At 35.7% G+C, this 26,442-nt stretch overlaps 1 protein-coding gene across 3 annotated transcripts in view; it reads left to right on the plus strand.

Moving 5' to 3' along the window:
- The first annotated feature begins 1,049 nt into the window (after nt 1-1,049).
- LOC123529386 (UDP-galactose translocator-like) overlaps nt 1,050-26,442 on the plus strand; it is a 31,471-nt gene continuing 6,078 nt past the window's right edge. Inside the window, exons 1-3 of one of the 3 annotated variants that reach the window (XM_045309701.2) lie at nt 1,050-1,340; nt 24,018-24,254; nt 25,752-25,849. In XM_045309701.2, the coding sequence (XP_045165636.1) occupies nt 24,029-24,254; nt 25,752-25,849 (324 nt within the window). In that variant the 5' untranslated portion in view covers nt 1,050-1,340; nt 24,018-24,028. Of the gene's footprint in view, nt 1,341-3,069; nt 3,323-14,881; nt 14,913-24,017; nt 24,255-25,751; nt 25,850-26,442 lie in introns of those variants that run through there. The other 2 variants (XM_045309698.2, XM_045309700.2) reach the window with 2 other exon arrangements.

Genomic DNA, 26,442 nt, shown 5'->3' on the forward strand with positions numbered 1-26,442 from the left:
CGAAGTAGATGTATCTGCTCATTAACTATGAACAGCTAGCGCAATATCATATCATGTTCATTTCGCAATATTTACATTCATCTTACATATTGTATGGTAATAAAAAAGTGCTTATTTTCGAACAAACAACATTTGTTTAATAATATCAAAAACGGCCCCTTTGCGCGAGATTGCACGCGCAACCTGATGTTATTCATTAAGAAAAATGGCGTCGAATTCGAAAAATTATTTCAAACTTTCACGCCAAAATTTCAAAAACAACATCAAATTACAGTTTACAGTCCTTTTTCTGATGGTAAAGGTCAAAACTGAATCAAAACGGCTGTATGGTTTACACTGGATATAACTTAAATAAAAATCAGGAACTGTATTTTCATCGGACGGCAAAGTACAGTTGAACGTATGCGGGTCATTTTTTGGCAGTTCAATTTAGTTTAAACAGTCAACAGGTCAAGTAAACACAACATAAACAGCATTGTAACAAATACCGTTAGGATTAGAAAAATATAAGGTAACTTATCTGAATCCTTTTCCTAAGTATTTTGTGTACAGTTCAATTTAGATGTTGAAAATGTTGATATCCTGACATTTATTTTGATTTTCTGGTAGTCATGAAAAGCAAACCATTTATTTTTTTGTAGCAAGATACAGTAAAAATGTAAGTATAAGAAATGAATGCTACTATATGTCTTTATAGGGGTATAAACCACATTGGGGTTCCAAAAATTTAATTCTTAATTAAGTCCGATAAAAACGATTCATTTCTTAGATAAAGGCTTGGTTAGACCATACATTTGTATGCGCCATTTTTTTAAATAAATTTACATTAAGCTACAAGATATAATAAAAATAATCTATAAATTTATCTAAAAAAAACTTTAATTAAGCCGACACTAAGGAGAGCCAAGCTAGCAATACGGTTTGAAAGTTCAACACAAAGTTCAGTTAAATAAAACTACTTTAAGAGCAGTGGGCCGTGCAAAATAAGTGTATACATTTATATAACTGACTGTATATAGAATATTTCATGTTTCGTGTATATTATTTTGCATTTCATTTCGGAATGTGACTATATATACAATATTTACGTTTCATGTATATCGATTTAGCATTTACTTTCGGGATGTAAGGAGATATTTTTCTATATTTGGACTGCGTAAACGGTTTTTCTATGTATATTATCAATATGTGGATTTATATGAAACATGAAGAACTAAATTCGTAACATCAAATGAAAATACCACGTATGCATGAATGAATAAATGTTTCCAGTTTAGTGTCTTTTTATCAGCGACAAACGGACTGACCCTGGTAATTTTTGAGTGCCTGTCGATAAAGAGGTAAGATTTCATCACCGAGATAAAACAGAGGTTCTTCCACTAGATCTCCAAATTTGATCACCGATTTAATTTACTCTTACATGTGTTTTCTAACTAAAATACAGAGGATGGTATTTGATAAATAATAGCTACGTCAATACCATCCCTTTTAAATTACTGATTTCCACCACACCCAGTATTCGACACAATCACAACAATATCTTCATCCGCGATAAAAACATGTCTCATAACATTTACTGTCCTATTCATTATGACGGCTTATATGTTATAAATTAATTGTGTTTTAAATTGAACCTAGAGCAGCTCAAGTTCACACCATTATGCGTATCCTCTCCTTCCTTTTCATGTATATACTCTGAAACTAATCTGTAAAATGTACGCAAAATTAACTTTAAAATTTGTCATTGAAGAAAATTTTACAGTGCATAAAACGCTGTATTGCATTGTGGAATAACCAACTCCTGAGCGGTACTATGCAGAAAGTTACCATGTGTGAAAAATGCACAATCTTATCCTTATAAGTAGATTCAGCATCTGAGGTTCTGCGTTAGGCCTACTTTATAATAGTGGAAAAGCTCACGTGTGTGATAATGAGTGCTAATAAATGAATAAATACCATTATATGCAAAATCGTTATCTTTAAAACATACCCGATGTAAATATATTAAAATAGTTCCTTTGAAACTCAACTGATTGCGAATTTTTGTGTATTAAAATGCAGTTTTCAGTCGCAAAAGCTATATTGCTAGATTTAAATCGTCAGTGACACATATGAAACTCTAATAATGAAGGGATAACGTATATTTTTACGTGTTATAACATCTACAGACTCCCCGAGGAAGTGGTTGGTGCCCGAACCCGGTAGTGCGAGGGTACCAACGTATCCCGAGGGATTCTGAAGAAATGAACATTCACTAACACTAATGAATCAGTAAAGTGTCCGTTAACGTCATTAAGTTTCCATGAAATGCGCGAAACTGAATGTCAACGCTGATGTCGTGTTTCGTTGGAATTATCCAGTCTGGGCCGTAATACGTTTACGCTTTGCCACGGAACGCGCATATGTTTTAACAGCACGTGAGCGCGAGACTATGTTACTCTCTCTTAAAACACTTCCAAAAAGTGACAAGAACAGCAGTTTTATGCTAGAATAATGTTAAAAAGCTAGCTTACCGGAATATAAAATGAAAACGGTTCTGTATGCATAACTTGAACGTGTCGATTCGTATTTCAAGATCTATCAGCCAGCACTGTTACCATTTCATATTCCTCATTTTTATGATATTTTATATATAATTTCGTTATTATGTGCGTTCAAACAATCATAGTTATCCTTTTGTTACTTAAAAAAAATCGTATTAGATCTATATCATTTCATACAGTTGGTAGGTCTACTAATGCCATTTATTGTAATTGCGTGCAAATTAAGGCCCATAATTTGAAATAGAAGACTTTGACCAGTTACACAAAAGCCTCTTTTATTCGAGATACGCCATTCTGACCATACAACAATTTTGTTATCAATCGAAAACAAATTAAACACTAATCCATCTCACACTCTGATTAATATATGAATCATATGTGAATGCGAATGAGATGTAGACCAGTGACTTTCCCTGTTATGAAATATCTCTTTTAATATGAAATATAAACAAACAATAAAAATATTTATACATTTATCAAGTCCTCAAATAAAGATAAATATACTGGACCACGAAAATAAGACCCTCTCCAGGGCCTCTGTCACCGGTGTCGCATTTTACGTACCAGATGTGACAATTCAAAAGAGGCAATGTCAACAGACGAGTCGAAATAAAATATGTAAACAGTGGTGTATAGAAAGATGTATTATACACCCGGAGATTGTAATCTAACACCAAACAGACTCTGAAACCACGATATGTCAAGTTCTGTAACGATAGATCACGAGAAAGGACGAGATAGCCTGAACATGGTTCGTGGTGGTACTTCGGATGTGGCAGGTCTGGATAATTGAATTTTGCTCTATTTTGAAATCTTTACAAGTATTTACTTTACATGTTTGATATTTTAATGAATGAAGACTGAAGAAAGTTATTAAACTCTTTTCAGATTGCAAGTCTCATTTTACATGTAGACAAAATTTTGTTTCCTCTAAACTTTTGCTCTATTTTTCGCCTACTGGTACTGATGATAAACCCGAACAGAAAATGAGGTTTTTTACCTGTAACTTTTTTATTTATGCAAATTGAAATCAATGGTCGGTATCAAAATAAAGCATAACCTTTGCTGAAAACTTTACGTAATTCAATTTATATTTAGTAAGCAAACTCACACGAATTGAGGGCCTGAAAGGGGTATGTAAAAGGGGACTTTATGAGCGTTGACTGATGATAAATTCGAACCCTTTGTCATTTACAAAATTTCCTTGGTATTATTATATTGAAACTTTTCCCAAAAAGCTGCAACAGTCATTTCTGATCAAGTAATGAAGAGTTAACAAATGTCAGGCCTTCATGTTTCGACAGTGAGCATGTGCAAAAAACACCCTCTTCCCTGGTAATTTTGGATAAATATTTTTTATACAAATTTACGTAAGTCATTTATTTATACAGAATATTTACCAATTTTGTTTTTGTTTACACCAGTTGGTGTTGTAAGTGGAAACTATTAGATGGTGTGTTCAGTTTTATAAATAACCGATTGCAATCGAATATTTCCAAGGTGTTCGACTTTATCATCTGTCCGGGTTTATCATCAGTACCAGTAATTGTTCAAGAAGATATTAAATAATTGATGGTGGGTACAGCTTGGCATCAAGAGCCATAGTCTAGAGGTTTGGGTAATTAATATATGTGAATGTATTATTATGTACTGTATTATTTATTGATGTGTATGGCAGCTTGGTTAGTTTGGTCTGGTTATAGTTGTCATAAAGTTGCCATTATTACATGTTGCTGGGGGGTTCTAAATATTTTTCGAGTTGCTCTCACTTAGGTTGAAGACATATTGTATACTTAATTTTAAAGAGATTTCCATTAGTAACTTTTAATTTCTTAAGAAGTCAGGGTTTTTTTTTTTTTACTAAGAAAGTGACGTCGATAGTCTGCGTGTTCCCCTTGAAAAAATCAATTTTCCATAGTCTAGTGGCGAAAAAAATCTCAAATTTTTATGTTTTAGTAATATTAGATCCACTTACCTTAAAAATCATTGCATCCTTAATAGTTTGATATATAGCAACGATGTAGGCAACTTGTCGAGACGGTGATTACACTAAATATAGCTGTTTTATTACGTTGTGGACAATGTGTCCCAGCATTCAACACTCGCTATATACGACGACTGGAACCAATTGCACTAGATCCCGGAATTACACGTTAGCATATATTCGCCACATACATTGACATTGTAATATATATAAACCATGAAAAAAATGAGAGCAATTTTTTAAAAATCATCTACTGTTTTTGATAGGTAAGTCATACTGGTCTCCTCTCTTCAAACACCTTTTTCGGTATTCATAATCATATTGATTACTGGTCCTCTAGACAGTCTTATACAGATTGTCAAGAGGTCCGGTATCTGCAGTAGACTGAACTGTGGAAAACTCCGAAAAGGTGCTGGTGTTGGCTTTAAAAAAATGAGTTGAGTATCAGGAGCAAGCCTGTTTCACTGGAAAACAATCTTAAAGGGGTAAAATGAAAATTTATAGTATTTGGTTGAGGCTTGGGTTAAGGTGTAAGTAGATGAATACTGCACTGCAGCTAAAATTTTAGTTTTGTAGGGATGGAGTAACTGTTGTTTGTATCCAAGCCAAAACTTTGTAGTACATTGTGGGATTTCAAAATAATGTGGAGCAAATAGTCACCATAACAAGACAGTATGTTGCATGCAAGAATCATGTAGGCAGCTAAAGGTCAAGGTCTCATAGCTAGTCTAAACTAGACTCTAAAGTGCCATTATTCACAGGACACACTCTTCTGTGTCTGTACATTGTAGAGGTGGTTGTGTCCTATGGACACCTTTCTAGTTTAAATACAAAGACTTATAATGGAGGTGATAACACTTTATTAACAGTCATGCTGATTTATATATAGTTGGTTAAGTTTTTTGTATGTAAGCTGGTATCTCAGTAACCACTTGTAGGAATGGTTTGAAACTTGGCACACTTATTTACTATGATAAACTGACTTACATGGCACAGGTTTCATAACTCTGTTTTGCTTTTTAGCTCGACTATTTATAGAATAGTAGAGCCATTGGACTCGCCTGTGCGTCGGTGTCCGGATTTGGTTAAGGTTTTTAGCTCGACTATTCGAAGAATAAGTAGAGCTATCCTACTCACCACGGTGTCGGCGTTGGTGTCGGCGTCGGCGTCACACCTTGGTTAAGTTTTTCGTACCAGTCCACATTTTGACAAAGTCTTTTGAGATAAAGCTTTGAAACTTTCAACACTTGTTTACCATCATCATGGCAAGTTATAGGCAAGAGCACATAACTCCATCAAGGATTTTGGCTGAATTATGGCCCCTTTTGACTTAGAAACCATGGTAAAGTTTTTCGTACCAGTCCACAAAGTCTTTTGAGATAAAGCTTTGAAACTTTCAACACTTGTTAACCATCATCATGTCCAGTTATAGGCAAGAGCACATAACTCCACCAAGGATTTTGGCTGAATTATGGCCCCTTTCGACTTTGAAATCTTGGTTAAGTTTTTTGTACCAGTTCATATTTAGACAAAGTCTTTTGAGATAAAGCTTTGAAACTTTCAACACTTATTTACTATCACCACGTCCAGTTATAGGCAAGAGCACATAACTCCATCAAGGATTTTGGCTGAATTATTGCCCTTTTTGACTTAGAAATCTGGGTTAATATTTCGTACCAGTTCATATTTTGACAAAGTCTTTTGAGATAAAGCTTTGAAACTTTCAGCACCTGTTTACCATCACCATGTCCAGTTATAGGCAAGAGTACATAACTCCATCAAGGATTTTGGCTGAATTATGGCCCCTTTTTATTAGCTCATCTGATTTTTTGAAAAAAAATGATGAGTTATTGTCATCACTTGAGCGGTTGTCGGCGTCGGCGTCGGCGTTGCCTGGTTAAGTTTTATGTTTAGGTCAGCTTTTCTCCTAAACTATCAAAGCTATTGCTTTGAAACTTGGAATACTTGTTCACCATCATAAGCTGACCCTGTATAACAAGAAACATAACTCCATCTTGCTTTTTGCAAGATTTATGGCCCCTTTTGTACTTAGAAAATATCAGATTTCTTGGTTAAGTTTTATGTTTAGGTCAACTTTTCTCCTAAACTATCAAAGCTATTGCTTTGAAACTTGAAATACTTGTTCACCATCATAAGAAGACCCTGTACATCAAGAAACATAACTCCATCTTGCTTTTTGCAAGATTTATTGCCCCTTTTGGACTTAGAAAATCAGTTTTCTTGGTTAAGTTTTATGTTTAGGTCAGCTTTTATCCTAAACTATCAAAGCTATTGCTTTAAAACTTGCAACACTCGTTCACCATCATAAGTTGACCCTGTATAGCAAGAAACATAACTCCGTCCTGCTTTTTGCAAGATTTATGGCCCCTTTTGGACTTAGAAAATATCAGATTTCTTGGTTAAGATTTATGTTTAGGTCAACTTTTTCTCTTAAACTATCAAAGCTATTGCTTTGAAACTTGCAACACTTGTTCACCATCATAAGCTGACCCTGTACAGCAAGCAACATAACTCCATCCTGCTTTTTTGCAATAATTATTGCCCCTTTTGGACTTAGAAAATCATTTTCTTGGTTGAGTATTATGTTTAAGTCAACTTTTCTCATAAACTATCAAAGCTATTGCTTTAAAACTTGCAACAGTTTTTCACCATCATAAGTGGACACTGTACATCAAGAAACATAACTCTATCCTGCTTTTTGCAAGAATGATGGCCCTTTTTAGACTTAGAAAATCATGGGTAGGACAATATTTCTATTACACAAAAAAAATCAGATGAGCGTCAGCACCCGCAAGGCGGTGCTCTTGTTACTTAGAAATCTTGGTTAAGTTTTTCGTACCAGTTCATATTTTTTGTAAAGTGTTTGACATATGGCTTTGAAACTTTTATCACTTGTTTAGTATAATAGTCTCTATCTGTAGGAAAGAGAACATATTAACTCTGTCATCTATTTTGGCTGAATTATGGCCCATTTTGGACTTTAAATTGGTTCTGTTTTCATACAAGTCCATGTTTTGTCAAAACTATTTGACATATGGCTTTTAAACTTTGAACACTTGCTTATCATTATGACTTACATCTGTAGGCAAGAGTACATAACTATTTTGACTGAATTATGGCCCTTTTTGTACTTTGAAATTGGCTCATAAATTGCCATTTAGTGCAAGACTTATCGAAATCAAAGTAATACAGGAACATTGTTTGTCTAATCTATTTATTTCTTTTGTCTGAATATCCGTGGAAATATTTTGACCCCATTCTTCAATCAATTCTTCGAATAGTCAAGCGCGCTGTCATCAGACAGCTCTTGTGTTTGTAAGCTGGTATCTCAGTAACCGCTTGTGGGAATGAATTGAAACTTCACACACTTATTTACTGTGATAAACTGACTTACATTGCACAGGTTCTATAACTCTATTTTGCTTTTTTACAAAATTATGCCCCTTTTTCGACTTAGAAATTTTTGGTTAAGGTTTTGTATGTAAGCTGGTTTCTCAGTACTTACTAATGAGAACGGATTGAAACTTAACACACTTGTTCACTTTCATGGGCTGATAAGCATTGTTCAAGTTCCATAACCCTGTTTTGCATTTTTACTAAATTATGCCCCTTTTTCGACTTTTATAATAATTCAATTGACAAGGCTGTAGAATATTCGAGCATAATGCTCTCCTTCGACAGCTTTTGTTAGTTGTAGCAGTATGAAATTCATAAATAATGTAAAATTTCATCTATTATACCAGTATTGTCAGATACTAATCTTGTTTAGGTTTTCATGCATTTTTTAAATTTTATTGATTTTTTATGGACAGTTAAAATCGTGTTGGATTTTAGTTTTATTTATCCCCCCGCCAAAGGCGAAGGGGATATTAGAAATGCTCTCCGTGCGTGCGTGCGTGCGTGCGTGCGTGTGTCCGTCCGCAACGATCTTTGTCCGGAGCATAACTCCAAAAGTACTGGAGGGATTTACTTCAAACTTCATACACTGATAGAACACATTGGGAGGAAGTGCAGTGTGCAAGAACAATAACTCTACCTTGCCTATTTTTTGAGTTATTCCCCTTTATCATATTTTCATAAAAAAATTTGTCCGGAGCATAACTCCAAAAGTACTGCAGGGATTTTCTTCAAACTTCATACACTGATAGAACACATTGGGAGGAAGTGCAGTATGCAAGAACAATAACTCTACCTTGCCTATTTTTTGAGTAATTCCCCTTTATCATATTTTCTTAAAACATTTTGTCCGGAGCATAACCCCAGAAGTATTGGAGGGATTTTCTTCAAACTTCATACACTGATAGAACACATTGGGAGGAAGGGTAGTGTGCAAGAACAATAACTCTACCTTGCCTATTTTTTGAGTTATTCCCCTTTATCATATTTTCTTAAAAAAATTTGTCCGGAGCATATCTTCTTCATGCATGGAGGGATTTTGATATGTCTTGGCACAAATGTTTACCACCATGAGGCGGAGTGTGTGCGCAAGAACCAGGTCCATAGGTCTAAGGTCAAGGTCACACTTAGAGGTCAAAGGATATAAGAATAAAAACCTTGTCCGGAGCATTTCTTCTTCATGCATAGAGGGATTGTGATATAACTTGGCACAAATGTTCACCACCACGAGACGGAGTGTCATGCGCAAGATCCAGGTCACTAGGCCTAAGATCAAGGTCACACTTAAGAGGCCAAAGGTCAGATACAAGAATGACTTTGTCCGAAGCATTTCTTCTTCATGCATGGAGGGATTTTGATGTAACTTGGCACAATTATACACCATCATGAGACGAAGTGTCATGCGCAGTTCCCTTCTTTAGAATTACTTCCCTTTGTTGTTACTTTAAATAGCTTTTATTGTAACTTTTTCATTACTAGTCGTAGGGAAAAATTGAGACCACTTTTCTGTAGTACAACAAGCATGCTAAATTTAATTTTGAGGTGTATTTTGACCAATCTCTACCTGATAAAGATTTTTGTGTGGACTTGCAATTTTTTTTTTTTTTTTTTTTTTTTTTTTATAAAGATTAACTTCCTTTATTTGTTTCTATAAATAACATTAATACTTTCAGACACTCACTTGCCAGGAACTTTAGCCTTCAATTATAATATGCCCGTCGGGGGGATTAGCCATGTCTAACATGGCTCGTGTTATCTTTAACATAAAATTATATATCTTTTTTATGAATTGAGAATTATACTCAAAGGAACAAATTGCAATGATCTAGCTATTTGATTTTTTTCTGTGTTGAAGTTCTATGTAAAAAAATAATGAACCTACAAGCAAAATAAAACATTCAGTAGATCACACAGAGTGTTTAACTGTGAGGGTTTTTTTTTTAAAAAGTCCTACTCAGTATGCATATTAAAAGAATTTTTGTTGCATTTAAAAGATAAGGTTGCTCATTATGCAAGTAATGAAATACAGGGAGGTTTAAAACATCACATGCAAAAATTATTGTGGAGGTATTGTTACAAAATTAAAAATATTTTTAGAGAATTTTGCATTTTTGTTATGTTAAGATAAAAAAGAGCAAAGTTTTGTATATGAGAAAAGTAAACCAAGTTAGAAAGATCATAAACCGAGCTGCTGTGGCCATTAAACGTCTTTGTATATGTTATATTTCAGTTAGAAATCTGTTCTTAATAATATTGGTTTCAAACAACATCTTTCTGAAGCCGATGGAATTTGATGAAATTTGACATGGTTGCACTTTAGATGGTCCTCTTCTAAAGTTGCCTGTACGGTTCTGCTCAATTGCAAATAGAGCTGGAAATAGGAATAACGGCTCCAAAGCCATGAGTCCAATTTTTAAAAAACTCCACAGATAGATTCCTTCTGTTGTCTCCTTCCGAGATTGTTCAACATGTTTAAATTATTTCAGTTTAATTGAGAGTTGCTACAAGGGGTCTGGTTACTTTTACTGTGGGAACTTCAAACTTTTTGTCAAACACTGCTAGCTGGATTTTGGAATAATGTCACACAAATGATCCCAGGGTGGCCCTCTACAGAGAGTGTACATATTAATCAGATTTTTCAAAAAAAAACATGGTAGCCAAAATTGTTAGTGCCACTTGGATTTGTTTAAAAGAAATGGCTACCATAAAAGTAATGTTTATTTTGGAATATCTTCTTGAAAGCAAATAGTCCTTGGGCGATTCTTAAGAGAAATTGCTCATGCAAAAATGGCAGGTACTGTAGTTGGCAGGATTAGTTTCTGTATGTGTTATAATACCTTCTTGAGCTGCCTTTTCCCAGGTCATTAAAGAAACTCTAAAAACTGCCAGTAGCTGTTGCCTATGTACAACAAAGCAAGAAATGAAGGATTACGTGAAATACAAGTAATGCTAAGTCGTGAAGGTTTCGTTAACTTTGCTTCCCAAGTCATCCTGACTACAGAGCCCTTCAGACAAAAAGAAAAACTGAAAGGCAGTTCATATTAAAAACTCATTAAAGCTACTTGCTCACAGTTGGGGTGAAGTTTTTCAACATGTTCATTTTCAACAAGTTTGGCATAGAATGTGTATTTGGGACTTGAAAATGGTAAAGTCCATAAAAATAAAAATCATAATAAAGATATTTTAAAAAGCAGAAGCTCTCTTGATTTTCTCCATTATTTCAAAAGCCCTATGAATAAATTAGTGCCTTTTGCATGATATTTTTAGCTCACCTGAATCAAAGGCTCATGGTGAGCTTTTGTGACTGCTCAATGTTTGTCGTGCGTCATCTGTCCATCAACATTTTCTAAAAAAAATCTTCTAGAAAACCACTGGGCAGAATTACACCAAACTTCACAGGAATGATCCTTGGGTGGCCCCCTTTCAAAAATTTTCAAAGAATTGAATTCCATGCAGAACTGGTTGCCATGGCAACCGAAAGGAAAAACTTTAAAACCCTCCTGTCCAAAACCTCAAGGTGTAGAGCCTTGATATTTGGCTTGTGACATCATCTTATGGTCCTCTATCAAGATTTTTCAAATTTTGCCCCTGGGGTGAAAAGAGGCCCCGCCCCAGGGGTCACTAGTTTTACATAGAGTTATATAGGAAGAAACTTTAAAAATCTTCTTGTCTAAAACTGCAAGAGCTAGGCCTTTGATATTTTGTATGTAGCATTGCCTTGTCGTCCTCTACCAAATTTATTCAAATCATGCCCCTTGGGTGAAAAGAGGCCCTGCCCCGGAGGGTCTCAAGTTTTACATAGACTTATATAGGAAAAAACTTTAAAAATCTTCTTGTCTGAAACTGCAAGGCCTTTGCTTTTGATATTTGGTATTTTGTATTGCCTTGTGGTCCTCTACCAAAAATATTCAAATTATGCCCCTGGGGTGAAAAGAGGCCCTGTCCCGGGGGTCTCAAGTTTTACATAGACTTACATAGGAAAGAAACTTTAAAAATCTTCTTGTCTGAAACTGCAAGGCAAAGGCTTTTGATATTTGGTATGTTGCCTTTCCTAGTGTTTCTCTACCAAAATTGTTCAAATTATGTCCTTGGGGTGAAAAGAGGCCTTGCCCTGGGAGTACCAAGTTTAACATAGACTTATATAGGAAAAAAAATAAAGATCTTCTCATCTGAAAGTTCAAGGCCTAGGCCTTTGATATTTGGTATGTAGCATTGCCTAGTGGATCTCTAACAAGAGTGTTCAAATTATGCCCCTGGGGTGAAAAGAGGCCCCACCCTGGGGGTCACTTGTTATATGAGTTATAAAGGAAAAAATACTTCAAAAATTATCAGATCATAAATTATTTCCTAGACTGTTTAATCATAATTACCTGATGACCCCAAGCGATTAGGGATCACTTGACTGTGACCTTGACCTATTGACCTACTTTCTTGTTTTTTAAGATACATCCTTGAAATTTGGATGACATGTACAGTTTTGCACACCAATCTTAAAACTGATTTTCAGTGACTATGAATGTGACCTACTGACTCTCTTGTTTTTAGCTCACCTGTCACAAAGTGACAAGGTGAGCTTTTGTGATCGTGCGGTGTCCGTCGTCCGTCCGTGCGTCAGTGCGTGCGTGCGTCCGTCCGTAAACTTTTGCTTGTGACCACTCTAGAGTCCACATTTTTCATGGGATCTTTATGAAACTTGGTCAGAATGTTCATCTTGATGATATCTAGGTCAAGATCGAAACTGGGTCACGTGTCGTCAAAAACTAGGTCAGTAGGTCTAAAAATAGAAAAACCTTGTGACCTCTCTAGAGGCCATATATTTCACAAGATCTTCATGAAAATTGGTCAGATTGTTCACCTTGATGATATCTAGGTCAAGTTCGAAACTGGGTCACGTCCCTTCAAAAACTAGGTCAGTAGGTCTAAAAATAGAAAAACCTTGTGACCTCTCTAGAGGCCATATATTTCACAAGATCTTCATGAAAATTGGTCAGAACGTTCACCTTGATGATATCTAGGTCAAGTTTGAAAGTGGGTCACGTGCCTTCAAAAACTAGGTCAGTAGGTCAGATAATAGAAAAACCTTGTGACCTCTCTAAAGGCCATATTTTTCATGGGATGTGTATGAAAGTTGGTCTGAATGTTCGCCTTGATGATATCTAGGTCAAGTTCGAAACTGGGTCACGTGCGGTCAAAAACTAGGTCAGTAGGTCTAAAAATAGAGAAACCTTGTGACCTTTCTAGAGGCCATATATTTCATGAGATCTTCATGAAAATTGGTCAGAATGTTCACCTTGATGATATCTAGGTCAAGTTTGAAAGTGGGTCACGTGCCTTCAAAAACTAGGTCAGTAGGTCAAATAATAGAAAAACCTTGTGACCTCTCTAGAGGCCATATTTTTTATGGGATCTGTATGAAAGTTGGTCTGAATGTTCATCTTGATGATATCTAGGTCAAGTTCGAAACTGGGTCACGTGCCTTCAAAAACTAGGTCAGTAGGTCAAGTAATAGAAAAACCTTGTGACCTCTCTAAAGGCCATATTTTTCATGGGATCTGTATGAAAATTGGTCAGAATGTTCATCTTGATGATATCTAGGTCAAGTTCGAAACAGGGTCATGTGCAATCAAAAACTAGGTCAGTAGGTCTAAAAATAGAAAAACCTTGTGACCTCTCTAGAGGCCATACTTAAGAATGGATCTCCATAAAAATTGGTCAGAATGTTCACCTTGATGATATCTAGGTCAAATTCGAAGCTGGGTCATGTGCCTTCAAAAACTAGGTCAGTAGGTCAAATAATAAAAAAACCTTGTGACCTCTCTAGAGGCCATACTTTTCATGGGATCTGTATGAAAGTTGGTCAGAATGTTCATCTTGATGATATCTAGGTCAAGTTCGAAACTGGGTCAACTGCGGTCAAAAACTAGGTCAGTAGGTCTAAAATTATTAAAATCTTTTGACTTCTCTAGAGGCCATATTTTTCAATGGATCTTCATGAAAATTGATCTAAATGTTCATCTTGATGATATCTAGGTCAGTTTCGAAACTGGGTCACGTGCGGTCAAAAACAAGGCCAGTAGGTATAAAAATAGAAAAACCTTGTGACCTCTCTAGTTTAAGATACAGCCTTGGAATTTGGATGACATGTACAGTTTTGCATGCTGAGCTTAAAACTGACTTTCAGTGACCTTGAGTGAGACCTGCTGACCTACTTTCTTGTTTTTTAAGATACAGCCTTGAAATTTGGATGACATTTACAGTTTTGCATGCTGAGCTTAAAACTGACTTTCAGTGACCATAAATGTGACCTACTGACCTACTTTTTTAATATTTTAGCGTCAGTTTGACATTTAAAACATATAGCTCATATTACTCAGGTGAGTGATCCAGGGTCATCATGACCCTCTTGTTTGTAATTTATTGGCATTTCATGCAAAAATCATATGTCAGTAACTTTATACTACTGATAACTTCCTCAATACCCATGTCTTATCAATTATTGAGGGTGAACGCCAAGAAGAAGATCAGTTATTGAGAATAAGTTACTTTACTTCACTAGCCTTATATTGATTCTGAAGCCGGTTCTTTTGTCTGTCATAAATGACAAACATGTCTTTATACACTAAATAATTTGATGATGTGATTTTTGTGCATGTTAGCCATTTACAAGTACAGGGTTGTCAATAAGTTTTTGTTGAACAGGCTGAAATAGAAAAGTAGCTGACCCCCTCCCCCCCACCCCCCGCTCTGAATCCACGCATGTCTGTTTAGATCATATATTAGACAGAAGTTCAGCTGTTCTCTGCAATGTTATAGATCAATTAGCCTGTATTAACAGTTAAAGTATGGTTTATTTCGTTATTAATTATTCCTTATTATGCTCTAGACCAGATGTCACCGAAGCATATTTTGATGTACTTGTGGCATCGACAGGCAAGACTGTATTTTGAATAATATGCATCTCAGAGGAGGTAATTCTGTTTCTAATTAATTTACAGGTGAAGGTTTTTTTTCCTTTCTCAAAAACTGAATTTGCTTTTCATGTTGTTTGGTTTTTTTTCTCTTCTACAGAAAACATGCTTTCAAATATCTATTGAAGCCTTGGATTGTACCATTTTGTACTGCCCTGATTAAATGACTTTTACATACTGTAAGATACATCTTGTGTGGGGTGTGTGAGTTTGGGGTATACAGTCATTGTTATTTTGAAATATTTTTAAACACTCGTATTTCCTCTTAATGTTAAAACAAATTTTTTGTCTATAAAATTTATTAACACGATTATTAGCTACAATTTTCAAATATAAGCCTTAATCAACAGTGTATCTAGCCAGCACCAATATACTCCTGCATGCCTTTACATATGTTATGGGCAAACTGCTTCTTAATGGTGCGTTCTTCATGTTTCCCCAAAAATTCAGTAAGAACCCTGTTCTTATTTCATAATTTTTAACTGACAGGTTTAATTGGGAAGGTCATGATAAGACCACAATCAAGTGATAAAGGCAATTTATTTATCAGACTCATTTATTTGTGGTGTACTTTACAGGAATGCAGTGACATACTACATATTATGAAGTGTGAAAATATTTAATTAAACATTTCACTAAAAGAGCTAGCTATGGAACAAATGACTCTTTTAATTCTTTGCTCAACATAATCCTTTGAAACAAACTGAAAACAGTTCGTCATTTTGCTAGACATTCACATCTGTTTTGGCTCCAAATTACAGACAAAATAAATGATGGAATTCACACTCAGCTTACCTCTGAAGACACAAATTTGTTTGACAACAGCAATTTCATGGTTAATTAGGAAGGTCAGATTTCTTCACCCCCACATATTTGCCAATAAGTAGGTAAGACGTTCTGATAACCGGGCTTTGCCCGGTTATCAGAACCTCTTACCTCTACAAAGACACTTAATTAATCCAAGGTGCTTTATGAACTAAAGGCTTTCAGTAAAGATATTATTTCAGTAATTTCTAGATTCACAGTTTTTTGCTTTCATGTATGTACTTCCACTGTAGTTCTGGCTATGCATCTGCAGTGTTTGTTTCCAGTGAAGCAGAATAAAAGGTGTTTCTGCTTTAGAGCTGTTTTGAATTTCATGAGAATTCATGTATCTTGAAAATTCATGCAGTAGAAACTACAGGAATCCTGTTTCAGCTTATTTTGTTTAACCTGTGGTTTATCTAAGGCAGTATTTCAGTAATACATCACAGAGGATAAACTTTATCAGTTTATTTTGAAACTTTACATGGGAATTGTTAAGCTGTGACAATCTGAAGTGATAAGATTTTTGTAGTATTGTTAAGTGTCTTAGTGTCCGAAATATGATTTTGTCAGTAGTCTTATATACATAATACATTTTCTTATATATACATATGATAAATGTACACAGATTGTGCTTTCATGTCAAAATCTAATTAAACCTCCCAATTAAGAATTTTCTGTGTCTTGGAGCTAGACTTCTTGAGTCAAAATTTACACTACTACAAACACACTACAACACACAACATTACAAGTTAATATTACTCCTCTTTGTCAAGGTGTTATTATGTCATCTCTAAATTATCAAATATATTTTCAATCAAAGTCTTGTAAACAGTAAAATTTTGAGAAATGAATTATATTTAAAAACAAAAGATTAGAAATTCTGTTATCATCAGTGATGTGTGTGAGAGGGCAGTGAACTATTTCCTATGTTAGAAGATTTTGGGACTCATAGCATGTATCCATTTAAAGCAAAATAATAGCTACCTTTTTCAAAATCCTTTTCATGAGAAAAGATGAAAACATGCAATATCCCTTATACCCAGTAGTGCTCAGGGTTGGCCGATATTTCCCAGTTTCACATGGGCCCTGGCTGGGAAATACTCCTTATATTACAAAAAGTGGGAAATACTGGGAAATAGTGGCAAATACTGCAAAAATAACTACAAATTAAAAACAAATGCTATTTAATGTGACAAAAACATCACATCAATGAGTGAAAATTTCTGTATAAAGCATAACTGAATAAATCATTAAAATGACCAAGGCTGAATTTCATGTTGTCTTGAATTGATTTCATCTTTCAGTTAAAATGACCATATTAATGTAATATTCATTTTGAGTCAGCAAGACTACAACAAATGAACTTAACACGCATTTGCAATTGTCTGATAAACAGAAGTAAACTGTATCAACATAAAAGTATACCGTTACCTTAATAAGGTGTAAGAGAGAATAAATGTATGAATGATCTGAGTTCTAACAACTGTTCCTAATTGTGAAATGTAATTGTAATGTAATTTCCAAAATAAATATGTTTAAACTAACAGCTGCCAGCTTACACAAATCGTCAGGCACATTATTCTATATTCAAATGATAATAAGATATGTATAGATGTCAGCCCTGGGTTGTTAAGAAAAACATATGTTCTAAAAAACAACAATAGACATACTGTATAATGAGACATAATAAGACAGGTTATCCTTGTTACTATTTTCTCCAGTAATCAAGGGGATTTTGATAGCTCTGTAACTTTCATGAAGGGGATAATGACAATATTTCCCCATCATCCTTGGAAATATGAGTACATGTATTTAATATTTCCCACTTTAATGCCAACCCTGATAGTGCTGGGTGTATGAAACCCTTTTTATAAGAATAACAACATAGAATCACATTTCAGAATGCTAAAACTTTGTAAATGCACTAAAACTTATGCTAACAGACTTTTCATGTTATAAGTTTATTATTAATAACTGATGTTTGTTGTTTGAAATAATGTAGGAGTTATTGATGTAGAAGAAGAGTATCAGTAGACCTACATCATTGATCTTGTCTTGTTGCTGATAATTAAACAGCTGTTATCTGCAAAGAATCAGTATCTGCATCTCTAATTATTTTATGTACTTATATCAGATATTGAGATAAGGAATATTCTTTAAGCCCAGCTGGCTACAAATAAGAATCATACAGGTTACAGGTGCACATTGGATAACCGGCTATCCTGATGCCCGCTGGCCAATAAAACCCGCTGGAAAAGTAACCCAGCTGTAAATCTGTAGGTAAAGTTTTTCCTTTATTTCTATTGAAACGAAGCCAATTCTTGCAAATCAACTTGACAGTTTTGTCAAGGAATGGACATGGCTTACATTTACAATTTCTGGGCCAAAAACAATCGTTACGTTTATGGAAATTCTGTAACAATTTCTTCAGTTTGAAAAATCGAACAAAGATGCAAAGTTTCATGCAAATTGTTTTGTTTATGAACAACCTATGAAAACTTCTATCATCTGGTTTAACAGATGTGTCCTTTTTTTGGAACACCTGTGTGAAGTTTCCGGGTTCTACGTTCTTTCTGAAAAAATATATTAGCCGTTAAATAGACATGGTCGAAAAACAATGGCTATCGAAAAAGGCCGCTGGTGCTATCGCTGAACTCAGATGATAACATTTATAGACTATCCATTAACTCTGATGATTTTGAATACATTTGTATGTAAAAAGTATTACTGGCAGTGATTTGACGAAAACGCAATTATTTTTAGCTCACCTGTCACAAAGTGACAAGGTGAGCTTTTGTGATCGCGCAGCGTCCGTCGTCCGTCTGTGCGTGCGTGCGTCCGTGCATAAACTTTTGCTTGTGACCACTCTAGAGGTCACATTTTTCATGGGGTCTTTATGAAAATTGGTCAGAATGTTCACCTTGATGATATCTAGGTCAAGTTCGAAACTGGGTCACGTGCGGTCAAAAACTAGGTCAATATGTCTAAAAATAGAAAAACCTTGTGACCTCTCTAGAGGTCATATATTTCACAAGATCTTCATGAAAATTGGTCAGACTGTTCACCTTGATGATATCTAGGTCAAGTTCGAAACTGGGTCACATGCCATCAAAAACTAGGTCAGTAGGTCAAATAATAGAAAAACCTTGTGACCACTCTAGAGGTCACATTTTTCATGGGGTCTTTATGAAAATTGGTCAGAATGTTCACCTTGATGATATCTAGGTCAAGTTCGAAACTGGGTCACGTGCGGTCAAAAACTAGGTCAGGAGGTCTAAAAATAGAAAAACCTTGTGACCTCTCTAGAGGCCATATATTTCACAAGACTGTTCACCTTGATGATATCTAGGTCAAGTTCCAAACTGGGTCATGTGCCATCAAAAACTAGGTCAGTAGGTCAAACAATAGAAAAACCTTGTGACCTCTCTAAAGGCCATATTTTTCATGGGATCTGTATGGAAGTTGGTCAGAATGTTCATCTTGATGATATCTAGGTCAAATTCGAAACTGGGTCACGTGCAGTCAAAAACTAGGTCAGTAGTTCTAAAAATAGAAAAACCTTGTGACCTCTCTAGAGGCCATACTTGTGAATGGATCTTCATAAAAATTGGTCAGAATGTTCATCTTGATGATATCTAGGTCAAGTTCGAAAGTGGGTCACGTGCCATCAAAAAGTAGGTCAGTAGGTCAAATAATAAAAAAACCTTGTAACCTCTCTCGAGGCAATATTTTTCATGGGATCTGTATGAAAGTTGGTCTAAATGTTTATCTTGATGATATATAGGTCAAGTTTGAAACTGGGTCAACTGCGATCAAAAACTAGGTCAGTAGGTCTAAAATTAGAAAAATCTTTTGACCTCTCTAGAGGCCATATATTTTCAATGGATCTTCATGAAAATTGGTCTGAATGTTCACCTTGATGATATCTAGGTCAAGTTTCGAAACTGGGTCACGTGCGGTCAAAAACTAGGCCAGTAGGTATAAAAATAGAAAAACCTTGTGACCTCTCTAGAGGCCATATTTTTCATGAGATCTTCATGAAAATTAGTGAGAATGTTCACCTTGATGATATCTAGGTAAAGTTCAAAACAGGGTCACGTACCTTTGAAAACTAGGTCACTATGTCAAATAATAGAAAAACCTTCTGACCTCTCTAGAGGCCATATTTTTCAATGGATCTTCATAAAAATTGGTCAGAATTTTTATCTTGATGATTTCTAGGTCAAGTTCAAAACTGGGTCACATGAGCTCAAAAACTAGGTCAACATGTCAAATAATAGAAAAAACGACGTCATACTCTAAACTGGGACATGTGGGAACAGGTGAGCGATTCAGGACCATCATGGTCCTCTTGTTAAAAATATCACTTTTATTTCAAGAAGCTTTATGACTATATTCCTTCACACCCAGGCTGAAGTTTAATCTTACTAGTACACGCATTCTTGCCATTTTTCCGCCATGCGAAAGCCAACCATATAATTTTTTTGTTTTGTTGGGCTTGCAGTCACACTGAAACAATTCAGTACATATTGCCACTTTTCCAGCTTTTGATGGTGAAGGAAAACCACTACAGGTGCCTCTAGGCTACTACAGAAAGTACTTTCTCCTCGGGTTTTGCAAGTGCAAATGATTGCTTCTGGTCGTCAAGTCCTTTGAATATTGTTTGAAGAATTCAGTATCTTCAATGAATCTCAAATGCCCGTTCTTGTTTTGAAGTGTTCTTAGTGCGGTGCTAGATAGGCCCAGAAATTGTAAATGTAAGCCATGTCCATTCCTTGACAAAACTGTCAAGTTGATTTCGTTTCAATAGAAATAAAGGAAAAACTTTACCTACCGATTTACAGATGGGTTACTTTTCCAGCGGGTTTTTTGTCCAGAGGGGGTCAGGATAGCCGGTTATCCAGTGTGAGGTGATTGCCTTGCAAATTTAAGATTTCTTTTTCTTCACTGCCATACAATTACTTGCACTGATTTGAAATCTTGTATCAGAATTTTCTTATTCCTAAATACTTGATACATGTTTTCTGAATCTAAGAGGTAAACTGAATGAAAGCATTTTGATAATTTTCGACAAAATTAGCAACTGGCTATGAAAGTTCCTGGAATTGTAATTAAATTTCAGAATTACATCTAGCTTGTTTCTTAATCACAGCTGCAGTATTTAAATTAATACATCAGTATAGTGTGTATAGCTGGAGATGAATGTTTTATGATTAGTGTAAGTAATGCTTTGAGGATTTGGGATTTGATGATTTATATTTATTATGCCCCCCTTCGAAGAAGGAGGGGTATATTGTTTTGCAGATGTCGGTCGGTCAGTCGGTATGTAGACCAATCCATTTCCAGATGATAACTCAAGAATGCTTTGGCCTTGGATCATGAAAGTTGATAGGGTGGTTGGTCATAACCAACAGATGACCCCTACTGATTTTGAGATCAGTAGGTCAACGGTCAAGGTCACAGTGACCCAGAACAGTCAAACGGTTTTCAGATGATAACTCAAGAACGCTTGGGCCTAGGATCATGAAAGTTGATAGGGAGGTTGATCATGACCAGCAGATGACCCCTATTGATTTTGAGTTCAGTAGGTCAAAGGTCAAGGTCACAGTGACCCAGAACAGTTTAATGGTTTCCGGATGATAACTCAAGAATGCTTTGGCCTAGGATCATGGAAGTTGATAGGATGGTTGGTCATGACCAGCAGATGACCCCTACTGATCTTGAGATCAGTAGGTCAAAGGTCAAGGTCACACCCAGAACAGTTAAAAGGTTTCCAGATGATTACTCAAGAACCCTTGGGCCTCGGATCATGAAAGTTGATAGGGAGGTTGACCATGACCAGCAGATGACCCCTATTGATTTTGACGTCAGTAGGTCAAAGGTCAGGGTCACAGTGACCAGGAATAGTTAACAGTTTCCGGATGATTACTCAAGAACGCTTGGGCCTAGGATCATGAAACTTGATAGAGAGGTTGATCATGACCAGCAGAATACCCTTAATGATTTTGAGGTCAGTAGACCAAAGGTCAAGGACTCAGTGATCTTGAACAGTAAAACCGTTTCCAGACGATAACTTGAGAATGCCTAGGCCTAGGATCACAAAACTTAACAGAGAGCCGAGCATGACCAGCAGATAACCCTTATTGATGTTTAGGTCAAAGGTCAAGGTCACAGTGACCTGGAACAGTTAAAATTTGTCTGTACGATAACTTGAGAATGCTTGGGCCTAGGATCACGAAACTTAATAGGGAGGTTTATCATGACCAGCAGATGACCCCTATTGTATTTTAGGTCAATATGTCAAAGGTCAAGTTCACTTTGACCAAGAACAGTAGAGCTTTCATGCACAGTGACCAAGTGATTTCTGTTCCTTTTGCAATTACTGAATGCATCAAGGGGGGCATTTCATGTTCTACGAGCTCAAATTTGTTTCCAGTTAGGTCAAAGAAACTTGTCAGAAGCTTGAGCTATTAGTGTTAGAAGTTAAGTTTAATTTATAACCAATTTAAGTAACTGTGTAGCTTAAGAATACTTCTGTCGATTTTTTTTTTAAAAAGAGTACAGAAATATGTAATTTTTCAGGGCTTTCTATTAACATGCCTCTTCCTCTTAGAAAATTTCTTTTATTTTCTTCTTTCAGGAATTTTCCTCCACTAAGCCCAACCTACAAGCACTTTCACCAAACAAGAGGGCCAAGATGGCCCTAGGTCGCTCACCTGAGAAACAAACCATAACACACCATAACAGTGTTAACATGTTTGACCTAGTGATTTCATGGAAATAAATATTCTGACCAATTATCATTAAAATTGGAGCAAAAATCTTGACTATAAAAAAGTATTTTCTTTGATTTGACCTAGTGACCTAGTTTTTGACCTCAGATGACCCATATTCGAACTTGACCTAGATTTTATCAAGGCTGTCATTCTTACCAAATTTCATGAAGATCAATTGAAAAATACAGTCTCTATCGCATACACAAGGTTTTTCTTTGATTTGACCTAGTGACCTAGTTTTTGACCCCAGACTACCCATATTCGAACATGACCTACATTTCATCAAGGCAACCAATCTGACCAAATTTTATGAAAATCCAGTGTAAAATGCAGCCCCTATTGCATACACAAGGTTTTTTCTTGATTTGACCTAGTGACCTACTTTTTGAGCCTAGATGACCCATATTCAAACTTGACCTAGATTTCATCAAGGCTATCATTCTGACTTAATTTCATGAAGATCAGTTGAAAAATACAGCCTCTATCGCATACACAAGGTTTTTCTTTGATTCAACCTAGTGACCTACTTTTTGAACCTGGATCACCCATATTCCAGTTCTATCTAGATTTCATCAAGGCAATCATTCTGACTTAATTTCATGAAGATCAATTGAAAAATACAGCCTCTATCGCATACACAAGGCAATTTATAATGCTCTCTTACCAGTCCGCGCATCAACCGTTGTTTATCGCAGAATATACAGAGCTTGATTTTCTTCTTTGTTTAACTGGAAATCAAATCAAGCCATGTTAGAATTAAGAAATAATTTAAGGCAAAAAAGTGTTTTAACACTATTTATGCACGGTGGGCAGTTATACGTCGGCGTAATAATTTCATGAGGGCACAGCGAACAGTCTGAAATGTCGTACAAAATATTGTAAAAAATTCGCCAATATCAGATCTACAAGTTTGGTATTGTTTTCGAAAAAAAAAAATTCACAAATATGTTACATAAGACAGGCGCCAATAAAAATGAACAAAAAATTAAAAGGCATCACATTTACCCCTGCTAATTATGCATTGCATTTTTCTTGTTAATTGGACAATTTTTGACATGCATCTGACAAATTAGCGCCTGTTGCAAACTGTTAATCCGTAACGTTGGCCCCTGCCAATTATGCAATGCAATTTTCTTGTTAATTGGACATCTTTTGATACGCGATAAACAAACACAACAGAACAAATGGTTATATTCTGCAGAATTAGCATGCTTATATTGCCCAAAATCAACGATACTTATTTTGAAAAAAAAAAACAACTATATAATCATTTTTTATTTTCAAATTCGAATATTCGACCCCATCCGTAATTCTAATATGCCCTTAATCTAAAACAGTAGATAGAATATAGAAGTGCTCTTTCTTGGTTGCAACAAAAACTTTGACGTCACCGCACGTTAACGTGATGTCATTCTAGCATAAGAGTGTTTTAACAGAGACAAGCATATTAGAATGTGTCATTTAGTCTAACGACATGCTCGTTACATACAACTTCAAGTAGGTGCTTAACATATATTTCCAGGTACTGCATACATGTTGAAATATCTCAGTTTAATTGCCCTAACTGCACAAAATGCGATGGTCATCTTGGTCATGCGCCATGTGCGCACAAGAGGTGGGGAAATGTTCATGGCGACGTCAGCTGTGGTGATGTCGGAAGTGCTCAAGTTTTCATCATGTCTCCTCATTATATTCTACCAGCAGGGCAGCATGAGGAGATGGTTACATCATCTACATGAAAATATCATTCTACAACCAGGTTAGTTGAAAATTTGTTTACTTCTGAAAAGAGCTTCATCTCGAATTACAGTCTGCGTTACTATGTGGTTAAGATCCTTAACTCTTATTAAAAATTTTGAAGCTGTTGAAACATCCTGCTTTAAGTATCTTCCCGGATTTTTAGAGCTGTTACTGAAAATTTTGAACTGATATAAGCAACCCGTCCCCCCATAATCTTTTTGGTGGGGTGCGGGGGTGCATTTAGAGTTGCTCTTGTGTCCAAATTTGTACCGTACCGTGATTACCTCAAAAGTATTTGACCCAGAGTCATCAAACCTCAAAGGATTGCTATTCAGCATGTGAAGTTGGTGTTTTAATTTGGATTTCACTCTGCTAGGACAGACTCGTGATCCTTGACTTAGTGAAAAGTACACATAAAATGCTTATCATGAAAATATTTCACCTAGTCATAAAACCATGTACAGTGACAGGAAGTGGGGAAACCAGTGTACTATAGAATCTAAATGAATTTGTAATGTGAGAAGAGAATTTTGTTTAAAGCCCAAGTATAGTATAGAGTCAAAGTTTGTTCAAGGGTGTAGCACCCATTACACACAGTACGTACATGCATAATGTATGTTGGTTTGACATATTGACCTTTCAGATGTCCAAAGTCCACTAGAATTATATGCCACAAAATGCATCAGGATGCACCATTTTTATCTAAGTCTCTAAAATTTCCTGGGGGATTCCCCCCTCCCTGACCCCCCCCACAAGCTGGAGGGGGAACCCCTCTGCCATCCACCCCCCACTCGGCACTTCATGCCTCATTGTGTGTATCATTTTTGGAGCTCTGGCTATGCCTATGTTGTTGGTGCGAACTTGATGGGACCTGCAAATTTTTTTCGAGTTATCAATAGTTCAAGCCGATACAATATGAAACACTATTTTCTCTGAAAAGTCAAGCTATTGCACTCACCCTGGCATCGGCATTGATGGCGACACTGTTGGTTAAAGTTTTTTGTAAAGTCAAATATCTCTGTTACTATCAAAGCTATTGATGTGAAATTTAAAATAGTTATTTACTGAAAGTCTGCACCCGGAGAAACAATCCCCATAGCTCTGATTTGAATTTTGACAGAGTTATGCCCCTTTTTAAGTTAGATTTTTTTTGTTAAAAATTTTGATAAAGTCAAATATCTCTTACTATCAAAGCTATTGCCTGAAAATTAAAATAGTTATTTCCTGTCAAAGTCTACACCCGGAGAAACAATCCCCATAACTCTGATTTGAATTTTGACAGAGTAATGCCCCTTTTTAACTTAAAATTATTTGGTTAAAGTTTTTACTGGCAAAGCTCTAATTCAGAGTCAAGCACTGAGAAAAGCCAAGCGTGCTGTCTTATGGACAGCTCTTGTTTGGAGGGACCGACAGTTATTTCGAGCGAAGGGTGGTGTGCAGATTATCAGAGTTTGAACGAACAAAGTTCGACTTTATATATTTTTGACAATTTTAGATGTGTACCTTTCTATTGCAGGTGATTGCCTCAAAGTATCAGTGCCGTCCCTTGTATACACATTGCAGAATAATCTCCTGTATATAGCACTGTCTAATTTAGATGCAGCAACATTTCAGGTAAACAAATGAATGTCTTTTGATAGTATAATGGCATTGTCTTAGATTTATCAGACAGTATTTATTTCACAAGTTGAATGCAGTAATTAGGGCTCGTGTTTGTGATTGCTGTTTGGGAAGCCACAGCCAAGTGAGAATCACAGTCTTACTGCTTATGGCAGGTGGCTGCTTTAGGCAAGTTTAAATTAGGGACAGGTCAATTTGATAATTTAATTGACTGGCTGTTTAAGGCTTAATATAGGTGACAGCTAAGACAGGTTCATCTGTAATTAAAAATAGAACTGTTGCCGTTTACCCTGGGTTGATATTTAAAGATGAAAAATTCATTGGTAAGAGAAAATTTGTTAAGTTAAACATGCTTTAAATGTTTTATTTGTAGGAAGCAGTTAGAAAAACATGTATTTTTAAAGAACTGAAATTTATTGATAGATTTTTAATCAGAAGTACAGCAGCTTGTCTTTAGCATATTAATACACATCTGATTATGCAGTTTCTACATTTTTTTCTCTGTCATTCTGAAAATACCTTGAAGAACCTCTTAACAGGAAGTACCAAAAGGAAAGAACCCTATTTCATGGAATGAACCAAAAGGA

The sequence above is a fragment of the Mercenaria mercenaria genome, chromosome 13 (assembly GCF_021730395.1).
Source record: "Mercenaria mercenaria strain notata chromosome 13, MADL_Memer_1, whole genome shotgun sequence".
NCBI classification, from domain to species: domain Eukaryota; kingdom Metazoa; phylum Mollusca; class Bivalvia; order Venerida; family Veneridae; genus Mercenaria; species Mercenaria mercenaria.